The sequence below is a fragment of the Haliotis cracherodii genome, unplaced genomic scaffold (genome assembly GCF_022045235.1).
Source record: "Haliotis cracherodii isolate W230 unplaced genomic scaffold, xgHalCrac1.p SCAF_9, whole genome shotgun sequence".
NCBI lineage: Eukaryota > Metazoa > Mollusca > Gastropoda > Lepetellida > Haliotidae > Haliotis > Haliotis cracherodii.
Window position 1 is genome coordinate 45,100,600 of NW_027266343.1, and position 21,442 is coordinate 45,122,041.

A 21,442-nucleotide genomic window follows, 5' to 3' on the forward strand; every position below is an offset into this window, starting at 1 on the left:
GTTAAATTGTGGCATGGTATCTCAGTGAGCTAGCACTATAAATTGTCATCAGTCTGGACTAGTAGTACAAGCAGCCAGACACACACATGTGCATGCACATTGCTATATAAGTGCAATAATCTTGGATGTGACTTTAAACCCAATTTCAACTCGCCTCACCTCACCAGTGTCGCTCAAGCTTCATGTTCCTCAGGATTTAGAGACAGTTGGGCCTTTAGTGGGTTGGTTCGAGTTGGTTGACAGAATACAGACAAAAACCACTGGATAGATGATGCCATTATTCATGTATATACTGAATCCAGTCCTGGAAGTTAACTTGTATAGTAACATAGGGCAGAAATGTCCTTGGTATTTCATACTTTTTGACAGCTGATCTGGTAGCACTGTGTGACCAAGCTGATAGTATAGTATCATGACAAAAGGCATGAATCATTGATCAACCTATTAGCCACAGTTGCGTGATCCACACAAAATTGGTTTCGGGCCACAGTAATAATGACGGTAATATTGTGTGGTCTAGAAGAACTTTCACTCTATTGTGTGAACTAGCAAACCACAGAGTTTCTTCTTTCACCAGGATGGTAGGGTAGCCAAGTAGTTAAAGCGTTCACTCGTCATGCCAAAGACCTGGGTTCAATTCCCCACATGGGTACAACATGTGGAGCCCATTTGTGGTGTCCCACACTGTGATATTGTTGAATATTGCTAAAAGCAGTGAAAAACCATACTCCATCACCAATTTGGAGGTGCCTTCAAAACACAGACACTGCATTGACAGTTTATTAATCGTCATGATTTTCTGTTTTACAAGATTTGTAAAACCACAGATATGCATATCATTAACAGGTATAGTATGTAAATATATAATCAGATAAAACTGTATGTTACATCATGCATGTAAACAATATGTCATTAACAAACAAAATTGAGCACCGACATATACATGTTCTGTTCCCATATTAGAAAGCAATAGATACCGAAGCTCGCTTATCCTTGAGTAACTGTTTTGTAAGCTGGCATCCTAAGTTATATGGTTTAACTTTATTCATAACATTGCTTTCCCATGAGTAACTGTTTTGTAAACTGGCATATATATTTATATATATCATGATATATAGCCCAGTCTTTCATCAGAAAGCAATATATTATTCTTTACAAAAATGCACACAACATAAATTAAAAAAACAAATTCTCGCGGATAAATAACAAAAACATAGTATAAAACTATGGCCAACTTGCTGTAGCCTCATTATGAATTATTTCCATTGCATAAATATCACAACAACCTCATAAGCTTAAAGGAAAGAAAATAATTCTTCAGTAACTTCACAAATATCTATGAATAGTGAACGGTTTCTAATCAGTATCATTCTTGTCTGAGAGCAGGTCTGGAGCAGACAAACCACTGGCAGAGATGGAAAACCAAATTATGCAATTATACCGACTTACGGGTTGGAGATTGAGGATGACGGTCACCCATCCCGCTTTACTACATATTCATCAGCCGTTGTCTCTACCTGATCCAAATTCTATTTGCCTCTCAGAACAAGCCATGACATGTCTGCTCCAGTCTGCTCTCAGAATCTCCAAGTAGGTGGGAGTAGGAAGGAGAAGGAATGTGTGTTCCAGAGTCAAATGTTGTCACTGGCACCCTTTCCCATAAGAGGTCCAAGTAGTCTTCACAAGATACCAAAGGGTTTCATGGTCTGAGGTTGTCAACGGGATCCATTCCTGAAAGAGGTCTCGTCAGAGGCTAACATTGGTGGGTGTTTCTTAGAACAATGGGGGTGGTCGGGTAGCCTAGTGGTTAAAGCGTTCACTCATCACGCCGAAGATCCGGGTTCGATTTCCGACATGGGTACAATGTGTGAAGCCCATTTCAGGTGTCCCCCGTTGTGATATTTATGGAATATTGCTAAAAGCGGCGTAAAACCATACTCACTCACTCTTAGAACCAAGGGGAAGGTGTCACCACTTCCTTATCCTGCCAAAGGTCAAGGTCATCATCACAAGCAACTAATGGGTGTTCCATGGTTCATTGATCCAGTATCCATTCTTTCAAGAGCTCCAGATCTTTATCACAAGAACTGATATGTGTTCCCCGGTCTGATGCTGTCAACAGTTCACATTCCTACAAGTGGTCCTGATAGCCGTCATCACAAGAACTGGGGCGGTCGGGTAGCCTAGTGGTTAAAACGTTCACTCATCACGCTGAAGACCTGGGTTCGATTCCAGACATGGGTACAATGTGTGAAGCCCATTTCTGGCGTCCCCCGCCGTGATATTGCTGGAATATTGCTAAAAGCGGCGTAAAACCATACTCACTCACTCATCACAAGAACTGACGTGTGTTCCCTGGTCCGATGATGACACCAGCACACATTCCTACAAATGGTCTAGATTGCTGTCATCTCAAGAACTGATGAGTGTTCCCTGGTCCGATGCTGTCACCAGTATGCATTCCTACCGGTGGTATAGATGTCCGCCCACACAAGAACAGACGGATGTTCCCGGTCCGATGCTGTCACCAGTATGCATTCCTAAAAGCGCTCTAGATGTCTGTCCTCACAAGAGACTGATGGAAGTGTACGGCTCCCCAGACATCTCCCAGAGCTTCCGGGCCAGTTGGCGACAGTGTGATGCGATATACTGCGGATGGACCAGGCTGACGTGCATCAAGTACAGCTCATAGCAGTGGACACTACCCTGCACAGAGTTCGGGAAGCACTTCTGTATCAGCTGTCTGCAGGCAAAAACACAACTTTCAGTTAGTGAATGTGTTCAACTGGACTTCTCATATGAAGTTCAATGATTTGTTTGTTTGTTTGTTGTTTAACACCGCACTCAGCAATATTCCAGCTTTATGATGGCGGTCAGTAAATAATCAAGTCTGGAGCAGACAATCCAATGATTTACATCATGAGCATCAATCCACGGGATTGGGATACAATGACATGCATCAGCCAAGTCAGTGAGCCTCACCACCTGATCCCATTAGTTGCCTCTAACAACAAGCATAGTCGCCTTTTACGGCAAGCATGGGAAGACCTATTCTAATCCGGATCGTCAAGGGTCTGAAGTTGAATGAAGGAAGAAAGCTTCAATGAACAGACGGGGTCATACAACTATAGACAGGTACATTCTAATGCTGAACTATGTTAAGTTGTCATCGACTTAAGCTTCAAAGAGATGTTTTGTGACAAGGATAAGAGGGAAAGTGTTTTAAATCAAGACTATTCAATGTTTCTTCTGATTATTTATCAATGCAAAATAAGAGAAATGTCTTAAGTGAGACATAGCACATTTTCATTCATTATCCACTGCCAAGAAATAGAGGTACATGTGTACGCAAATTTTAAAGTCTACATTGGTTATTTACGCAGAGTGTTGTTATACTACCAGGATTTGAAATTTGTCATGCACATTTGTATGCAAGCAACTCAAAATTAATTGGTTGTGGTGATATATATGGCCTAATTATGCAAATACAGCAAAACAGCTTATCTGGAACTCTGCCAAAGTCTTTACCTGAAGAACGCTGATGTACTATTTACCTGAAGAATGCTGATGTACTATTTACCTGAATAACACTGATGTACTATTTACCTGAAGAATGCTGATGTACTATTTACATGAAGAATACTGATGTACTATTTAACTGAAGAATGCTGATGTACTATTTACCTGATTAAAACTAACGTACTATTTACCCTAAGAATTCTGATGTACTATTTACCCCCAAAACATTGATGTACTATTTACCTGAGTAGCACTGATGTACTATTTACCTGAAGAATGCTGGTGTACTACTTACCTGAAGAATACTGATGATCTATTTACCTGAAGATTGCTGATGTACTTTACATGAATAACACTGATTTACTATTTACCTGAAGAATGCTGGTGTACTACTTACCTGAAGAATACTGATGTACTACCTACCTGAAGAATGCAGATGTACTATTTACCTGAAGAATACTGATGTACTATTTACCTGAAGAATGCTGATATATCACTTACCTGAAGAATGCTGATGTTCTATTTACCTGAAGAATGCTGATATATCACTTACCTGAAGAATGCTGATGTACTTCTAACTTGCAGAATGCTGATGTACTATTTACCCGAAGAATGCTGATGTTCTACTCACTTGCAGAATGCTGATGTACTATTTACCCGAAGAATGCTGGTGTACTACCTACCTGAAGAATGCAGCTGTACTATTTACCTGAAGAATACTGATGTACAGTTTATCTGAAGAATGCTGATGTACTATTTACCTGAAGAATGCTGATATATTACTTACCCGAAGAATGCTGATGTACTACTAACTTGCAGAATGCTGATGTACTATTTACCCGAAGAATGCTGATGTTCTACTCACTTGCAGAATGCTGATGTACTATTTACCCGAAAAATGCTGGTGTACTACCTACCTGAAGAATGCAGCTGTACTATTTACCTGAAGAATACTGATGTACAGTTTATCTGAAGAATGCTGATGTACTATTTACCTGAAGAATGTCCCAGTGAGTATTCCAGGAGGAGGCATGTCATGGCTAGGTTTAAAGGGCAGCTGCACTGGAAGAGGGTTACCCTGAAGCACAAATATCAGCATAGCAATAACAAACCCTTGCTTCATATATTATATTCCACATTTCTTACAATGAACAGCAATAACATGACATTACACTTCAGACACCAAATATCAGTCAATATCTAGTTGCAAAATATACAAATTCACAATTCCTATTTGGGAATGAAACAAGAAAGAGAAACGGTTGATTCAATGGCACTTGAAAAAAAATTACCTGATTGCAAGCACTAAATGAAGTATGGAGCATTTGTGTAACTAAGGCAATGAGACGTAAAAACATCCTTCAAATCATATCCACCCTAGTTATAAAACAGCAAGCCATATATAAATGTGACAGCCAGCACATAGTGAAGCATGGGGTGGCTGTACCAACTCACCGTGTTATCTTCAAACCAGAGGAAGTAGGAGTAGTAGAAGTCCCCGTCTCGGAACATGATTGACGTGTACCCCTCCGTCAACTTGACCATCATCTGCTCCACCATCACCCACACCTACATCAACACACCAGCACTGTACTGCATCTAGGCACTACACAGTCATATGATAACAAAATCAAACACACAAAAGCATGTCAATATATTTGTCATATTGACCATGTTATACTGTTTTCCAAGCAAATGGAAAGATAGAAGAATGACTTTGACTTTATTACAAATACACTGAAACCAAAATGTAAGAGTAATCTTTGGTTATATATACTCACCACCATAAGAAACACGAAACATAGAAACATATAGAGAAGTATGTACATTAAGGAGAGATGTTTCTAATGTGTACCACTTAATGACAAAACTAACAATCAGTCATGTGTAACCACAGTGGGTCTTTATTCTTATCATGATATGCTGCACATGATTTCTAAACTTTATGCGATAATCCTGCAGGAGACAAATGGTGCATCTCGAGTCATGGATCTATGACGTCACATGTGATGCGTTCATGAGTGTCTGTTCACACAACAGAACAGTATGTTCGTTAGCGAGTGAAACTGATCTAATATATCTTGAAAATGAGTAATTCTTCATATATTAACCAACATATATGATATTTGTTTCTTTTGTTGGTGAGTATATAATTATACTAGTATATCTCTCCATGTGTTGACAAAGTAGCAGCCTATACCCCATCATCTGGTCAAACAATTTATCAGTTCATCAGATGATGATAGAAATTATCTTTAGCACATACTCTGTTTTGAAATAAATGTAACTTTTAGTGAGTGTGAAATATGAACTATTTGCATGTAGCAATGAACACATACTTGTATGCCTATATGGAGATATATAACACATATTGTGAGCCTTGTCAGACATGTAATTATGTGCAAATTTTTAACGTGCCTAATCCACACCCTAAAGCATGCTCAAAGCGCTACATTATTACCCCAGCCAATGGGCCAGCATCTGCACTTGATGTCTGAATAATGTTTGCACTTTGTTGTGGATATCTTAAACTCTGATGTTAAAGATGTGTCTTTCAATCAAGCAATTTCAAGGAATAACTCTCACTTTCCATCAATGACACAAAATGTTTCTTTCGAAATTTTCATTTAACATATGCCTGAGAACACCTGTCCATGCCTGCCAGTGTGACGGTGAAGCCAAATTGAAAGCTGACATCTGATTGGCTTGAAAAAACCAACATGCATCCAGCACTATGATTAGGCAGTTCAAGTCTGCTTTGGATTCACATTAAGCAGCCTCCAATGCATGGTTGGTTGATCCCCCCCCCTCCCCCCAACTAATCTGGGTAAAAGATATATTCCTCCTGTACACAGGTTTATCTCTCTCCCCACACCCACACACACCTTATTTTTAAGCAGGCTTGTAGCATCCTTCTTGCCCGTCTCCTCCAGGGTGATGTTGAGGGACGGAGCAGTCAGCTGGTTGGACTGACGGTCAATGTAGATGAAGTGGACCATACCGGGGAACTCATCCAGGTATCTTACACCAGTTAAGAACCATGCAGTTAAACATGGTAAATGAACAGGTGAAATATTGTGTGTGTGTGTGTTTGTGAGTGTGTGAGAGAGAGAGAGAGAGAGAGAGAGAGAGAGAGAGAGACAAGGTACAGCTGTAAGTAGTAGTATGTTAAATATTAAGATTTTTTACAAGAAAATGCAAATTTGGTCTATGTTTTTTAAGTTATTTGCATCTGTGCAGGCGATGATGCTCTTTTGTAATGTATGAAACACTATGCTTGAGTGAGTGAGTGAGTGAGTGAGTGAGTGAGTGGGTGAGGGAGGGAGCAATCCATATCACATTGTATTCATGTGGGCAATCAAATCCGAGTTTTCTGTGAGAACATTTTTACCACAAGTCACCCCCACTATGCTCAAAAAACATCATCCTTATTTGCCGTGGATGCCACACTGGACCTGACACCTGTACCATCTGTCACCACTGCAAAATAGTCAGTTCCCTAGTGATGTGAGTTGATGAAGAAAGGATACGATGTCATTGGGATGTTCCTCTGAGCCTTGACTGAGAGGTAGTGTTTATAGTCAGACAGCTCACTCTTGATCTTGTCTCTCAGAATCTGAGTCGCCTCCCGGAATCTGGTGTTGACAGTCTGTGGGGACAGGAACAGGTAGGAGAACAGGTCCTTCAGCTTCTTCATCAGCTCCGACAGGGACGTCTCCAGCCTGAAACACAGCGCTGTATTGTATTGTATTGTTTCATATTGTGTTGTCTCATATTGTACTATGACAAAAGCTAGTCCTATTATGTAACTATGGTGATAAACTTTGTACTGTTCAACAGCTCTGATTGTGACATTGGCTGCAACATAGAGCAAAGTACCTTGATACTCTCAAGGGATGCAGAGGCACTGCAGCTCAACTTATAAATAGAGTGAGGTAGTATGAACTAATGACACTTTGGCAATATTCATATCATGAAGGGGGACACCAAGAATGGGGTGCCAAGACAGGTAATCAACAGAAATTCTATGGTGCTTGGATGCTGTATCATCAACTTTTCGAAAATGAGGAGCAGCTTTTAATTTAATTTTAGTTTTGTACTTAAGATTTTAATGTTTGAGACCATGTACTTTCCTAAACTGCAATATGATATATAAATTAGAGTGAATGTGTGAGTGAGAAGTATGTTATTTTCTGTAAAAAAACAACAAAGTAAGATGTACTGATAAGATGTGCTTTATGTCATGGGCATTCTGCTACCCGGGGCGGAAGCCCATTTATGTAACAGGTGTGTCTTTCTAAAAACAATAAATGAAGAAAAAAAAAGAAAAAAAGAATGGGGTGCACACATTGTACTCATGTGGAGTCTCATACCTGTATTATTTGCTAGATGAGCAAATGTCTTAACCACTGGGCTACTCAAACACCCCATATTAATTAACAATACAGCATTACAAAAACACATGGCCACCAAACACATAACAGGATACATCATAAAGGGCATGCATATTCAACTACAAACACTGCATTGTTCTTCTTTCAAACCATATGTACAGACTTTCTATAACCGGGGTATGCATATCATGTAGTCCTTTATTTCCTTTGGGTGGCTAATGACCATGACATTATTAACTTGACATTTTGTCTGAGAGACATTAATTGCAGTAAACTTTGTATTACACACTTACATAAAACTTGAAAGGAACTCGAGTCAGCTGGATACTCACCCAGTGGAGACTTCCACCCCTGGTTCCTCCTCAAGATAAGCTAGGAGGCTGTTCTTCAGACCATCGTTGTCCCACTTCCGTCTCACATCATTCATGACACGTTGCACATCTCCCTGCAACAAGAACAGCTATATTCCTGCAACTCAGATGATACAGTTATTACTGCTTAATCTAACAGCATGTGACTGTTAGTTATTTGTCTAATGCCACACTCAGCAATATTCAAGCTTTATGATTGCAGCCTGTACCAGACAATCCAGAAATCGATTGAGCTCTGATCCATGAGCATTGGTCCCTGACTTCAGTTACTGGTATGGTGCCACATTATCAAACAAGTCACTGAGCCTAACCACCTGATCCATTAAGTCACATCTTATGACAGCCATAGGACCTGGGGATGAGTTCTAATTCAGCAACAACATGGGGTGATCAGCATGTCTATCATCCACTAGGCTTCCCAACAATGAAATCTGGGAATCATGTTTGTTTGTTTGTTGTTTAAAGCCGCACTCAGAAATATTCGAGCTATATGACGGCTGTCTGTCGATAATCAATCTGGACCAGACAATCCAGTGATCGACAGCATGAGCAACAATCCATCCAGTAATATGCACATAACAAGCAAGGTCAGCAGAGACCACCACATAATTTGAGTTGGTTCCTACAACAGGCACAGCGTATGGGGCCATATTCTGTCTTCATATTCATGTGAAACACAACTCAATAATAATTTCACAAAGACTCAGGCCATACATCTTTGGGACATCATTCGATGATACTGATACAGCAGCCAGCTGACATGACTGACCTTGGCCTTCTTGAGTGTCCCCTGTATTCTAGCAAGGAGTGAGTTCATGACATCGTACAGCATCTCCCCCCTTGCTCTGCTCAGCTTGTCCTTCTCCCCAGTCAGAAGATCCTTAATGAACTGAAACATCTGGCACAGGTGGGGAGCTATTTGTCCATGTCGACCCTGCAACACACAATCCAAACTTCTACATCCAACAGTCTCTGCAAGCAAGCATATCTATGTCAAATATTGAGTCATAAAGACATCTACACATCATGTACTGAAACACCCAACACAAGTGTATGGACATATTCATATACTATTTCAATAACGATTTCTAGCACAATGCATGGCAACCCCTGGGTACAGTGAAGCTGGTGAGAGAGGAGTAGCATGAGCTGAAATCAGCTCACCTCAAGGACAATACCACAGGACCTGGGTACAGTGAAGCTGCTGTGCGAGGGTAATACCAGGCAAGGATAACATTAGGAGCTGGGTACAGTAAGGCTGGTGTGGGAGGGGTAACATTAGCTGACATCAGCTCATCTTAAGGTGGGTGACGTGAGGTGAAATAGGGTTTAATGTTGCAACCTAGATTATTGCGTGCACGCACTAGTCCGGACTGATGCCCACTGAGATACCATGCTGCAGTTTTAACATGAATACCCCACTCAGACACAGTATACTGACTCCAAGCCAACCAGTCCTTGTTTTAGCCCCTTAATGCTGAGCGCCAGACAGGGTAAGAACAAGTACCATCTTGTAACGTCTTTTTGTATAACGCGGCCGTGGGTTGAAACTTCGGACCTTCCGCTCTCTCCGGGTGGACACTCTACCACTAGACCACGGAGGTGGTCCTCACCTCGAGGTCACTGATCAGGACAATACCACACAGCACCTGGGTACAGTGGATGTATGGGGGGTAACATGCATTTACATCAGCTCACCTCAATGACAATGATCAGGACAATACCAGGCAAGACCTGGGTACAATGAAGTTGGTGGGGGAAGAAGGTACATGATGGCGTTCTCAGGAACACCATCTGCCTCCAGTAGTCTCTATTGATGGGGGATCTGTCTGGCTGGGTGTTCCTGGTAGACGGCTCCTCAGACATAGCAGTCCCAGAACGGGATCTGCCCCTACCCTCACTAGAGGAAGCGGACGACTGGAACAGATTTAAACACTTGTCAATAAATGTTACTTCACTATCATACGGTGTACCACAGCAAACCAAATAGTCATCTTTATCCCCCACCCATTGTCCAATCTTAAAGACAATGGTATGTGCAATCAAATGTGACATTCTAATTTATCCGTTTGTCTACCTTCTTGTGGAAGAGGTTGAATACAAGAGCTACTGTATAACATCTCCAAAATACTTTGTACAAATATGTTTTAGTAAGACTGTAATGATAAACAAAGGTTAAAATCATCTTTCAGTATGTGATGACTACAAACATTTTGTATCTTTGAGCACTGCACAATTCACTCATTTAGATATCATGAATTGTATTGTAGAGCATTGTTATACAGGCAGGTATTGTTGCAGCCCTACCCTTTACAGGTAGTCACCAGAGTACACAGTACAGATAAGGTACGAAAGTTGTGAGCATGCTGACTCCACAAAACCAGGTGAATTTCTAATACATCTACTATGAATCCTTTTACAGCTTTGTTTGTTGCAGTGTCTACTTTTGTGCCATATAACTGAAACGAGAAAATGAACCAAACTCTTAAAATATTTACTGAACAATGTCTCCTTAACAGCCTTAGGCTGATATTGTACAAAGTTTTATGGAGAAGTACATTACAGAACTGAGATAAAATAATTAAGATTGCTTCCATTCCATTCAAGTCTAAATTTATATAAAAACAAAATAATTTAGGGAATCATAACTAGCAAAAGGCACATCTACACAAAAGGGTTAAAGTGTTAATCAAGTTTCTTAAAGATATTGCAAAATAATTGTCCAGTTCTGCTCCTGAAATGAAACCCACTACTTTCATTCAGTTCAGGGAGGTCCAAATTCATAAAATTCATATAAAATAAAATAAAAATTAGGAGGAATCATAAATAGCAAAAGGCACATCTACACTACCAGTACATGGTAAATGTCTGTACCACGTTTCATAAAGATATCTCCAACAGTTTTCAAGTTCTGCTCCAGAAATGAAACTCAATGTTTCCATTCAGTTCAGAGTATAAGTCCACATTTTAAAAAATTCTAAAAAATATTTAAAAATTGTAGGAGAAACCAAAATAGTAAAAGACACATCTACACCATAACGTGAATGTGTGTACCAAGCTTTGTTAAGGTTATCTTTCATGGTTCTGATCTGGAAACGAAACGTGATGGAAAGTCAGAGCCCGTTTCTATATCCCCTGCCATCTTCATGGAGCCGGGGAGGATAAAAAGTGTTTTTGTTGTATGGGAGAGGTGGGGACGAACTGGTTTAGATTGGAACACTTCTCAATACATAAAGTTTGTTTGATTGTTGTTTTATGCTGACGTCAGCAAATTCCTGCTGTATCATGGCCTGTAAATAATCAATTGTGGACCAGGCAAGTCGATGAGCCAAGTCACAGAGCTTGATCACCCAACCACCATCTTAAGTGGTTCTTGATACAAGCATGAGGTACTAGGGTGAATAAATGATGTTCAGAAGGACATTGCTAAGATAAACTACTGATCATCATGACACATGACTTTGTGTTATATACAAGGAACATGAATCTTTGTACAGGGCCCCATTCAAAAAACCAATTGTAGGACGAAACATAGACTTACAACAGTCGTAGCGCTACAATCGCTTTGTGGGATGGGGCCCAGAGAAGTAATAGAGTCAGAAGGAGAGGGTTATTGCTATATGTGATCACAAACTTACAAGCACGTTGGCGCTAAGTCTAGACTGGAACTCTATCCTGGATCTGAAGAAGTTGCCTCCCTCTGTGGGAGACAGGATCGGGTACTCCGTGTTCATTGAGGTGGGAGTTGCTGAAATAGGAGTAAAATGCAAAAACTGAAACATTAGGGTTTATGTTATTGAAACATCTTCATGAAATCCCACATCGGATGCAAACATAAATGAAGTACTTCTCTGGATGTTCACCTGATGTACTGGGCACATCATCTGTGTCAGTCAAGGTCTGCTCACTGCCGGTCTTCAATTCTGATGTACTGCGAGATTCCACCTGGCTGTCAACTGTTGGCAAAACCTCTGCTGTTTGGACACAATCTGATTGACTGTCTTCTAGCCCAGTGTCTGCCTGTGCCTCCGATGTATTGACAGTGTCTGACTGACTGTCCTTGGATGATGTCAGACCATGGTTTGCCCTCACTTCTGTTGATTTTACAGACTGACCATCTTCAGCTGGTGTTGGCTTACTGTCTGCTTCCAAGTCTGACTGTCTGTCTCCTGATCGCATCTGGTCACCCTTCACCTCTGTTGAGCTGACAGACTGATTGTCTACTTCTTGTGTCTGCTCTTGTGCCTGCTTCACCTCTGTGCTACTGGTTGTCCCAGCCTCAGCTGTCCTGATGGCGTCTGTCTGGTCTGTGTCTGCAGGGGTGTGTGACCTCTCACTGTTTGGTGTTGTTGGAGCACTGTGGAACTGAAAGAGCACAATGGTAGATAAGACCTTTTGAGATGGCCAAAACTCCTACTTCTTGCTTTCTCAGTATCAACTGTTTGGTGAGGGCTATTCAAGAAAGACCAACATGATGTTCAGTGTATTGGAAGTCATTTTAGTATCATTAAAGCATATCTTGAAAGCCCTCACGTTTGAAATATACATACAAAACAATATGACAACTACATGAACTAGAGTTAACAGGAACATTCAACACAGTTTTTGAACGCCCTTGGCTCATTTTCATCCGAAGACAAATCACTGATAATATTGGGCTGAACATGTTTTTGTGTCATTGTGGTCATGTGTGTGACCTGAATCATCCTTATCCACGTGCTGAGTTATCAATAAAGTTATCAATAAATTTTTGAACAGTCTTTGTTGTTTTTTGTTTAAAAAGGTTCCTAGCATGAAACTCAAACCACTGCCAATAACGTAATTCAGGTAAGTTCGAGAAAAGTTCCAAATTTTTTGTGTTCGCTTTGGTCTTAACCTTGGTATGATTGAAAACATCTGGATATTTTTATATAGTAATGTGTAGTTTTCTATCAGGATTAAATGTACAAAATATTTCTTCAATTGGCAGTTGTTTAATGAAGCACCGACTGTTTGAAATCGTCCACCCTCTTTACAGCGCCTTATGCCAAAACAATTCAGCAGGCTGAAGGTTAACTGCACACTCCAGCTACTATTCCAGCTACATGATGGTGGCCTGTAAATAATCTGCACCAGACACACCAGCCATTCATACTATGAGCAACATTCCATGTCTAGGTAGGACAACAAGCAGTCAACCAAGTCACAGAGTCTGACCACCTGATCAATTAAGCTGCACCTATTCTAGCCAGGATTCAAACAATCTCAATTCTACACCGTTAATGTAAATATTTGAGTAGTCTCTCACCTCCTGATCACTTGATTCATCTTTGTGATCTGACACTTGTCTAGCTGTTGAAGGAATGAATGAACGTGTTTTCTTCCTGTTGATGGTGGGAATAGAGAGAGAGTGGGAGAACAGATCTTCCAGTGTCTCATTGGATGGGAAGATGTCTTGGATCAGGAGAATGATGCTTAAGATGTCAGCTGCTTGAAGCTCAGAGGCTGTACGACTTGAAAATACAATTAAGTCGGACATTAAGAAAAACATTATATAAAAACAAATGTATTCATTACAAAAGGCTTAAAATCAAAATTTGCTTCCCCTTTTCCTCATGTGATGCCTGGGAACGATGGTCCCAGTAGTCTAAGTTGTGTCTCTTGGGAATGCCAGACACCTATCATCATGGGTTTTGAATCCCAGACCGCCCTGATTAGCTTTTAGGTGTGTCAGCCCATGCTCATGGGTTTCACCAAAGTGGTAACGTCTGAGACCAGCATCACTTCGGACACGCTGTGATATAACTGGAATACTGTTCAAGTATAGTTATAACACAAGGGCAAAAGGGCTTGCTGTTACCATAAAAACATACCAATGTGGGTGATCATGTGATAATGTAAGCACAACCTGTTGTGTATTAAATGAGTGGCGGTGCCTTTGATCTTGCTTCCAACCATGACCTAACTGAATATCATTACACAGAGCAAACTCACTGGTATGAAAAATCTAAACGTCATTCCCTAGCATCCAACAACAGCACACAAACTGGACAGGCAAGAAGGAACAATCAAATTATCTTTCATATTTGTATTCAACACAGTATAACTTCAATAATAGTACACCTTCATCTGACATACCGTATTCAACATTTTAAATATCCTGCTCTAACAAGCATACCCTGACAAATTCTTATATGAGCCCGTTACAAGGCTGTATATGTGCATGACAGTACATATTTTCAGCAGCGCAGGAATGGGTATATCAATGCCTAGTAACTATTATCAACAAAGTTTGAGTTTCATCGACGTTTGAACTAAGATTTTATCACTAAGCACCCAGTGCCCAGTACACTTATCACTGTGAATACAGTACAGGTGTACGTACTCTGAGTACAGGGCCATCAACTTGGTGTTGACCAGCAGCAGGGAATGTTGGGCCGGTCTGGACAGCAGGTCCTCGGTCACCCTCATCACCTTCTCCAACAGCTCGATACACTTCTCATTCACAAGCTGGTTCACATGAAGTCGTTCAACAGCCTGCAAGAACATTTGTTATTTGGGTTAAATGATACTTTGCATGTTGTAAATTTTTTGTTATGCATCAAGAACATACTGATAAGTGTTATATGTGCATGGTGTTTGATTCAATGGTAAATGACAATTGAAAATTGCATAATACTTATCCTATCTCACATTTTTTCTTCTTCTTCAATCCCATGTGGAAATGTGCTTGGACAGAGTTTCCAGCCTCTTAAAACAATTCACTCAAACAGATCCCAGCATCACCATGGTCACCACCCAAACAGATGGGTCATGCACTGTTATCCTGTGCATTGCGACCTCCACGACCTGATCACGTGATTGGGTGAGTGAGTGAGTGAGTTGTATTTAAAGTCACATCGGCAATATTGCAGCCATATCGTGACTATCAAGGTTTTATGTTTATAAATACAATTATACATATAAATACCTGCCAACGAAGGACAGTAAAAAGTACTAGACTTATCACAGAAAAAGATGTTAAAACTAGTATGGGATCATAAAAAAGAAGAACACTTATACTTAATAATAACATGATAAAAACGGGCTATAGATCGCCAGCCCCTGAAGGGAGATCACCATACTGAGGACCATGGGGACTTACGGTACCTTAGCTACCTGCATGGGACCCAGCAGGATTTACATCATCCCTTCAAGAGGTGGCGATTATTGGCAGAGTTAGCCTAACATCTTAAAATGACACATATTCTACGATTAAAAACACGGTAGTTCTAAATTTACCTTGAAAGAAGCGGAACTTATGTACCCTCTCAGGAGGACAATAATTTTACAGTACTTTAACCCCCCTCGAGGATACAGCCACTAACATTCTCAGTTGCTAATTTATTCTACCGATCATAAAATATTTATATTTCACAAAACACAATCAAAATTTTGCACACAACTCTATTTCTTTTAAAAAAACAATGATTAAATGAGAATCGATACTGCTAAAAAGATCCTTAAGAGATGACGAATTGAAATATTTATCCCTTGTGATGGAAAAATCAATGCAGTCAAGCAGGACATGCTTGACCATGATTCTTTCATCACAAGGGATACAAAACGGAGGATCTTCACCTTTTAGTAAATATTCATGAGTATATCTGCTGTGGCCAATACCCCTGCCACATCATTCTCTTTCGTCAGAGCTAACAGGCTAGAGGGGTTGTGAGGCGGCGATGGCCGGAGGGCATTTAACGTGTGAGATAGGGTAAGTAGACCTTGCAGCAGTGAGGTTAAATTTACCTTAAACATATGCATCATTATTAGCAGGTGACAATGATTTCCTTGACTCACTTGGGTCATTACGTAAACTGGTGGCAAACACCTGATCTAAAACCTACGTATCTATGGATGCATAATTTCAATGACCAGAAAAAATACCACACTACCTCAACAAGATAACATTGGTCTTCTTTTGATAATTTAGAGTAAGTGTCCAGTAGTCTCTTCAGAAAGTTCCATCTTGCCTTCTTGTCCTCAAACCTAGAGTGACCAATTCTACAACAAATTGAGTGAATGTTATTTCATGTTGGTTAGCAATATTCTGGCAATACTTTGGCAGCCTGTAATTCATTTAAATCTGAGCGAATTTGATGGCACAAGAAACAATCCTCCATGTCTTGGCATTGTGATGTACATACACTATAACCCCCGATTATGGTTAAATAAAATAGGTACTGAAAAGATGAACAAAATTTATCTAGGATTCCAAAACAAATGCCCTTAGCAGGGAAATTGGGAAAAATCATAAATGGGACTTTTTTTAAATAAATCTTATTTTACTGACATTTGTTGCAAAGATGGTCCAAATATCGGCCTCTGTTCACAGCTAGAAATATCCCTGGATAGACATACATAATGTACTTACTCATCTGTGATGGGACCAAACATAAACCCAACAAGTTTCAGGAATATGAGTATTTTTCTATTCAAGGCATATTCTGTCTCCCTGTCATCTCCATTCATACAAATAAACAGCAGGTCATCAACCTGCAATAAAGAGGACACACTATGCTATAAGTACCATTATACATGTATCACACCACAACCTCTTTAGGGCCTCTTTCAATGAAGGAGTCTCGGTACTCCTCTGTCATAACTCCCACATCTCAAAAAAGATTTATAGAAGTTATACCACCTTAACCACTTTGAGGAATGTGGCCCAGAACAGAGTTTTAGAAATATGAAAATGATAAATTCACACTCAGGCTATAATGACTGGCCAAAACATTGGTGCATCCTGATAACTGGCACCATGATGCAAGCATATACCTTCTTCAAGTATACAGTCATAAGGCATTGTTTTCATAACTTGGATTACAGATTGTTTTCAAAACCATAGGGTTGGTAAAAACAGAACTTAAAGACATGTTTTCAAACTGATCTTTTATAAGTACTGGTATTGCAGGTCAAGAGGAAGAAAAATAGTCAAAGATTACTTCCTTTCCCATACTTTGAGAAAGTGAGTATGGTTTTACGCCACTTTTAGCAATATTTCAGCAATATCATGGCGGGGACACCATTAATGGGCTTCACACATTGTACCCATGTGGGAAACAACCCGGGTCTTCGGCATGACGAGCGGACGCTTTAACCAATACACCGTCCCCTCCCATACTGTGATTCTTTGAAGCTTGTTCTTTACTGAAATTAGTTACCAGGCTAAGCAATGCTCAGCAGGACAAAATTGTGGTTATATTCTACATATGTTAAAAAGTTTGGTTCAAGTGATCCATATAACTAAAAAAGTGACAAAAGTCACGTATTAACACAAAAGATCTGTACATTAATAATGAGGGTGTGTTAAATGATATGAAAATTATTTAGAAAGTAGTATTTTCTTGCGGCTGCAACATGTAGAAGTCTACATATAAAAAGTCAGACGCCACTCATATTTTATTTGTAAACTTTGCCTTAGTAAAGTTGCATACCATAATGTCTGATGATGGAAAATGACTCCTTTACATAACGTGTCCAGCTTTCATTTGTCATTTTGTAATCCTACTGCTGAGATGTATTTTTTTTACACCTTAAATTGTCGAATTCATACCTGTTTAAACACAAAGATGTATCCATTTTCTAAGGTCACCGATGTACATGGGTTCTTAGATTCTTCAATTAGAGCCCAGTTGGACAGCACCAGGGGTGAGAACAGCTGCATAAACACATTGGAGTCCACATTGTACAAATCTTTTTCTGCTTCCTCAGGCTGAAATAAACATCAAGTTTTGGATAAAACTAATAATCACACACAAATGACATAACCACTACTGATAATATGCAACATCTGTCCACAGGTGTTAAATATTTACTATGTCAATGACCTTTGGTTTCACTGAAAATGCCATTTACTATTTACTCTGGCCTTACAATTAGAATTTTCTATAGGACTCCTAATGTTTATTTCATAGTATAAACCAACACATTATTTTCAAAGACAACATTATTTTAAAAGGAGGCTGCATTTGAAATCATTTGAGTACAAAATTGGTTTTGACAAAGCCACTAGATGACCACATGATAAGCAATTGGTGTCACACAATTATTTTGTCATACTGGCAACCAGAATGGTCCCCAATAGGAGACTGTGTCAATGTATATATAGGTAACTAACAGGATTAAACAGCATTTGGTTGAGGATGTAAACACATGGTCCAAAGGAATTATTTGGTCTTTGCTTGGGGTCTCAGGATTGATTGAATGTTTTGATGCATCACAAATTTACATACAATATGGTCACAACAAATGCTCAATAGACACAACAATATATACAGGAATCTAGTTGCAAATGATTTAGCTTTTTTGATCACAGGAAACAGTTGTTCATTTAAAGATTTCATACAGCACACTACAGTTATAACAAACTCAAAGGGACCATGAATTGTATTTAATTTTAACCGTAGTGCGCTATATGTACAGCATATACAGCAAATGTCCGGGACCAAAAAATAAGTTTGTTATATCCATCAGTGCATTATAGGCATGTTCCTTATAAACATAGTTTACTGTAATTTCAATTAGACTTGTCCTTTGTTGCCACTTACGTAAACTTTGCCAACAAAATGAAGACATGCATGACTTTGAAAAATGCAATATACCAGTCATTTCCAAACATATTGTTTTACATATTCATTAGAATTTCATATTGTGGTATACAATATACCATTAAAACCCTGCACATCTATGTACCCATGTATCGATTTAGATCTTATTTCTGTAGAAATCTTCCAAAAGTGATATTCTTAAAGTTTTGCAATATCCTGGCCTGATAACTACATTGGCTAGCATTACTTACTGCTTATCATTAAACAAAATGCTGACTGCATGACATTATTAGAACAAGCCAGAATCTAAGATAATTTAACACAAACTGAAATGATTAAAACAGCTTTGTTTCAGCCACCCCACAACAAGGTAAATTAAGTATCATGATATGTATTGTATCAAGATTCATGTATTGTGAGGTGCTTCAATACATGAGTAAGGCTTTTAAGTACTTTTCATTGGAATTCAAGCACTTTTCAAGTTTGTATCAACCCTCTACTCTGGAATTGGGAACCAGCCTGTGGAGCATGCATAGTCAATGCATGAATATTCCTGGTATAACTCAGCAATAAGAACTTCATTATAAAAGGTTTGTGGTAACTGCTTACAGACATACAATAATTTCACAGAAAGGAGACAAACCATATTTTTGGGAATGACAACACATTTTATTTTATGCCATACAGTGAATAATTTTAATTCCTTTTTAGAAACTGAGGCACTATTATTTTTTTCCAGTAATTTCTACTGAAGGGGTCATTGTCGGTAGGGCTATCACAGATATGTATGGAATCCTGGTATGTTTTAGTATACAGAAATGTACCCTAGCCAGAATCACAATACAGATTAGTATCTGGCACTCTAAACAGCTGACCAGTCCATATTCCTCAAACGAAAACGGAAACCAGATCATGCTGCAGTTTGCCTGACAAGTACATGCTAGATAACACTGTGCAACGCAAAATATAAAGTAGCTATACTCTGTTTTTATATAGCATGCTGGAATGCATCTAATACAACAGAATGACAGTTCATACCCAGAAACTTTAGAACATCTTCCATGTTCAGAGTCAAGGACTTGGTTAAGCACACTGCTGAAAGAGCTCATCCTAGGGTACGGTTCTGTATTCTCATTTTGGCTTGGGTACATTTCTGTATACAAAAACATACCTGGGATTCATACCTGTAGTATACTTGGACCCCGTAGTACCGCGGCACCGTGGCATTCATGGTATCGCAGCATTTGTGATTTCCGGTAGTTTAAGCAGGACACGCCTCTTAGCAGCTGTCTATTAATGCAAATCAGTAACCAGGAAGTGCTCACTTCGTAAACAATTTGAATTTCCTCAGAATGTTCTGTCTGCCGTAAGTAAGGAGTTGTTAATGCGTTGATACTTACTTCTGGCATTTTTTTTAATACTGCCTTATCCCCATCCATCAATGGACAACAATATAACCCTCAGTTTCCCAAGTAAACTTTCTCTATCAACCTGAACTGAATCATCTGCATATTCATGGCGACTAATAAGGTAACTGAAGTTATTTAGTCCGCACATTTTTTCACGCTCTGTGGCTGGAATCTATTAGGAGATCATAAGGGCCATAATGCCATACTTACAAATACATTCTTCACTAGTAGCCAAATGATAAATACATACTTTTGGCCTACTAGGAGTGCTTTTTTCAATATATTTATTGATAACTTTTAACATTTTTAAAAAAACAACTTTAATATCATTTCTGATATTTTGTTGTTGATTTTAACAAATATTTTTTTCTTACTTTTTGGTAAATATGCATTGGATACCTATTACTGATAACATTCAGAATTTTACTTATGCTGTCTTTGCACTTGTCTGGACAAACCACAGAAGTCTGGCATTATCATACTTGGTGGTTGGTAGAATTATGTCATGTTTTGGTCCACTTAGGACCTCCACACAAGACTTTTCCCTGTACCGCAATAGTTCTCTCCCTTGTCAAACTGAGCGCGATGCCTTGCTTTTACTCGGCGCGACGCATGTAAATAATGAATTTTTATCAGTAAAATATGCATATTTAGATAAAATAAATGACACCTTATTTAGAGAACATGAATAATCATAAAGGTTAGTGAGTGCATTTTGTTCCGTTTAGTGTACATGACAGTACCGCGATACCCCGAGGTTGCCGGCTAATATCTGCGCCAACGATGACCCCTTTACTTTTACATAATTCCTGGAACAATTATCAAAAAATCCAAGTTCCAATTTCCAACACTGGGGACATCTAACGTCAGCCCCTCACTACAGACACCATAGCTATTCGGCAAAACTTTTCCTATTTCTAAAATCATCAGTACAGATTTTCTCTTAAAATATGGGAGGTGTCTGATCTTATGATGAAGACATATCAAACCTCTGTCAAGCCTTGTTTGGCTGCTTCACGGTTGATATATGCAGCGAAATCATCATCAAAGTCTACAAAAAGCACATCATTTATTCTATTTACAACAAGAAGACACTTCATTATGCTACTTTATGTTTCTCTTCAGCATATTTCTCTGCAAGATAATTGCTTCCTGTCTTGTCGTCTGCACGTGCTTTTGTT

The 21,442-nt window shown here is 39.3% G+C and overlaps 1 protein-coding gene across 1 annotated transcript; it reads right to left on the reverse strand.

Annotated features, from left to right (window-relative positions):
* Nucleotides 1-798: 798 nt before the first annotated feature.
* Nucleotides 799-21,418, reverse strand: LOC139452217 (BLOC-3 complex member HPS1-like). Its single transcript, XM_071233605.1, has 16 exons — nt 21,251-21,418; nt 17,859-18,017; nt 16,677-16,798; nt 16,198-16,306; nt 14,649-14,800; nt 13,572-13,776; nt 12,148-12,649; nt 11,923-12,032; nt 9,983-10,201; nt 9,054-9,218; nt 8,246-8,358; nt 7,050-7,241; nt 6,405-6,540; nt 4,975-5,088; nt 4,515-4,597; nt 799-2,743 (listed from the first exon to the last, which is right to left on the reverse strand). Exons 1-16 carry the CDS (start codon nt 21,359-21,361, stop codon nt 2,566-2,568), a joined length of 2,670 nt encoding a protein of 889 aa, XP_071089706.1. The 5' UTR covers nt 21,362-21,418; the 3' UTR covers nt 799-2,565.
* Between the last annotated feature and the right edge of the window lie 24 nt (nt 21,419-21,442).

Bases quoted from the DNA above. Each gene is read 5' to 3' on its own strand.
- LOC139452217 (XM_071233605.1), bottom strand. From the start codon at position 21,361: ATGAAGTGTCTTCTTGTTGTAAATAGAATAAATGATGTGCTTTTTGTA. The intron at 16,307-16,676 runs GTAAGTACATTA...AATTTGTTGTAG, and splicing joins TTTGGTCCCATCACAGATGA to AATTGGTCACTCTAGGTTTG. The intron at 7,242-8,245 runs GTGAGTATCCAG...GCTGTGTTTCAG, and splicing joins GGGGTGGAAGTCTCCACTGG to GCTGGAGACGTCCCTGTCGG.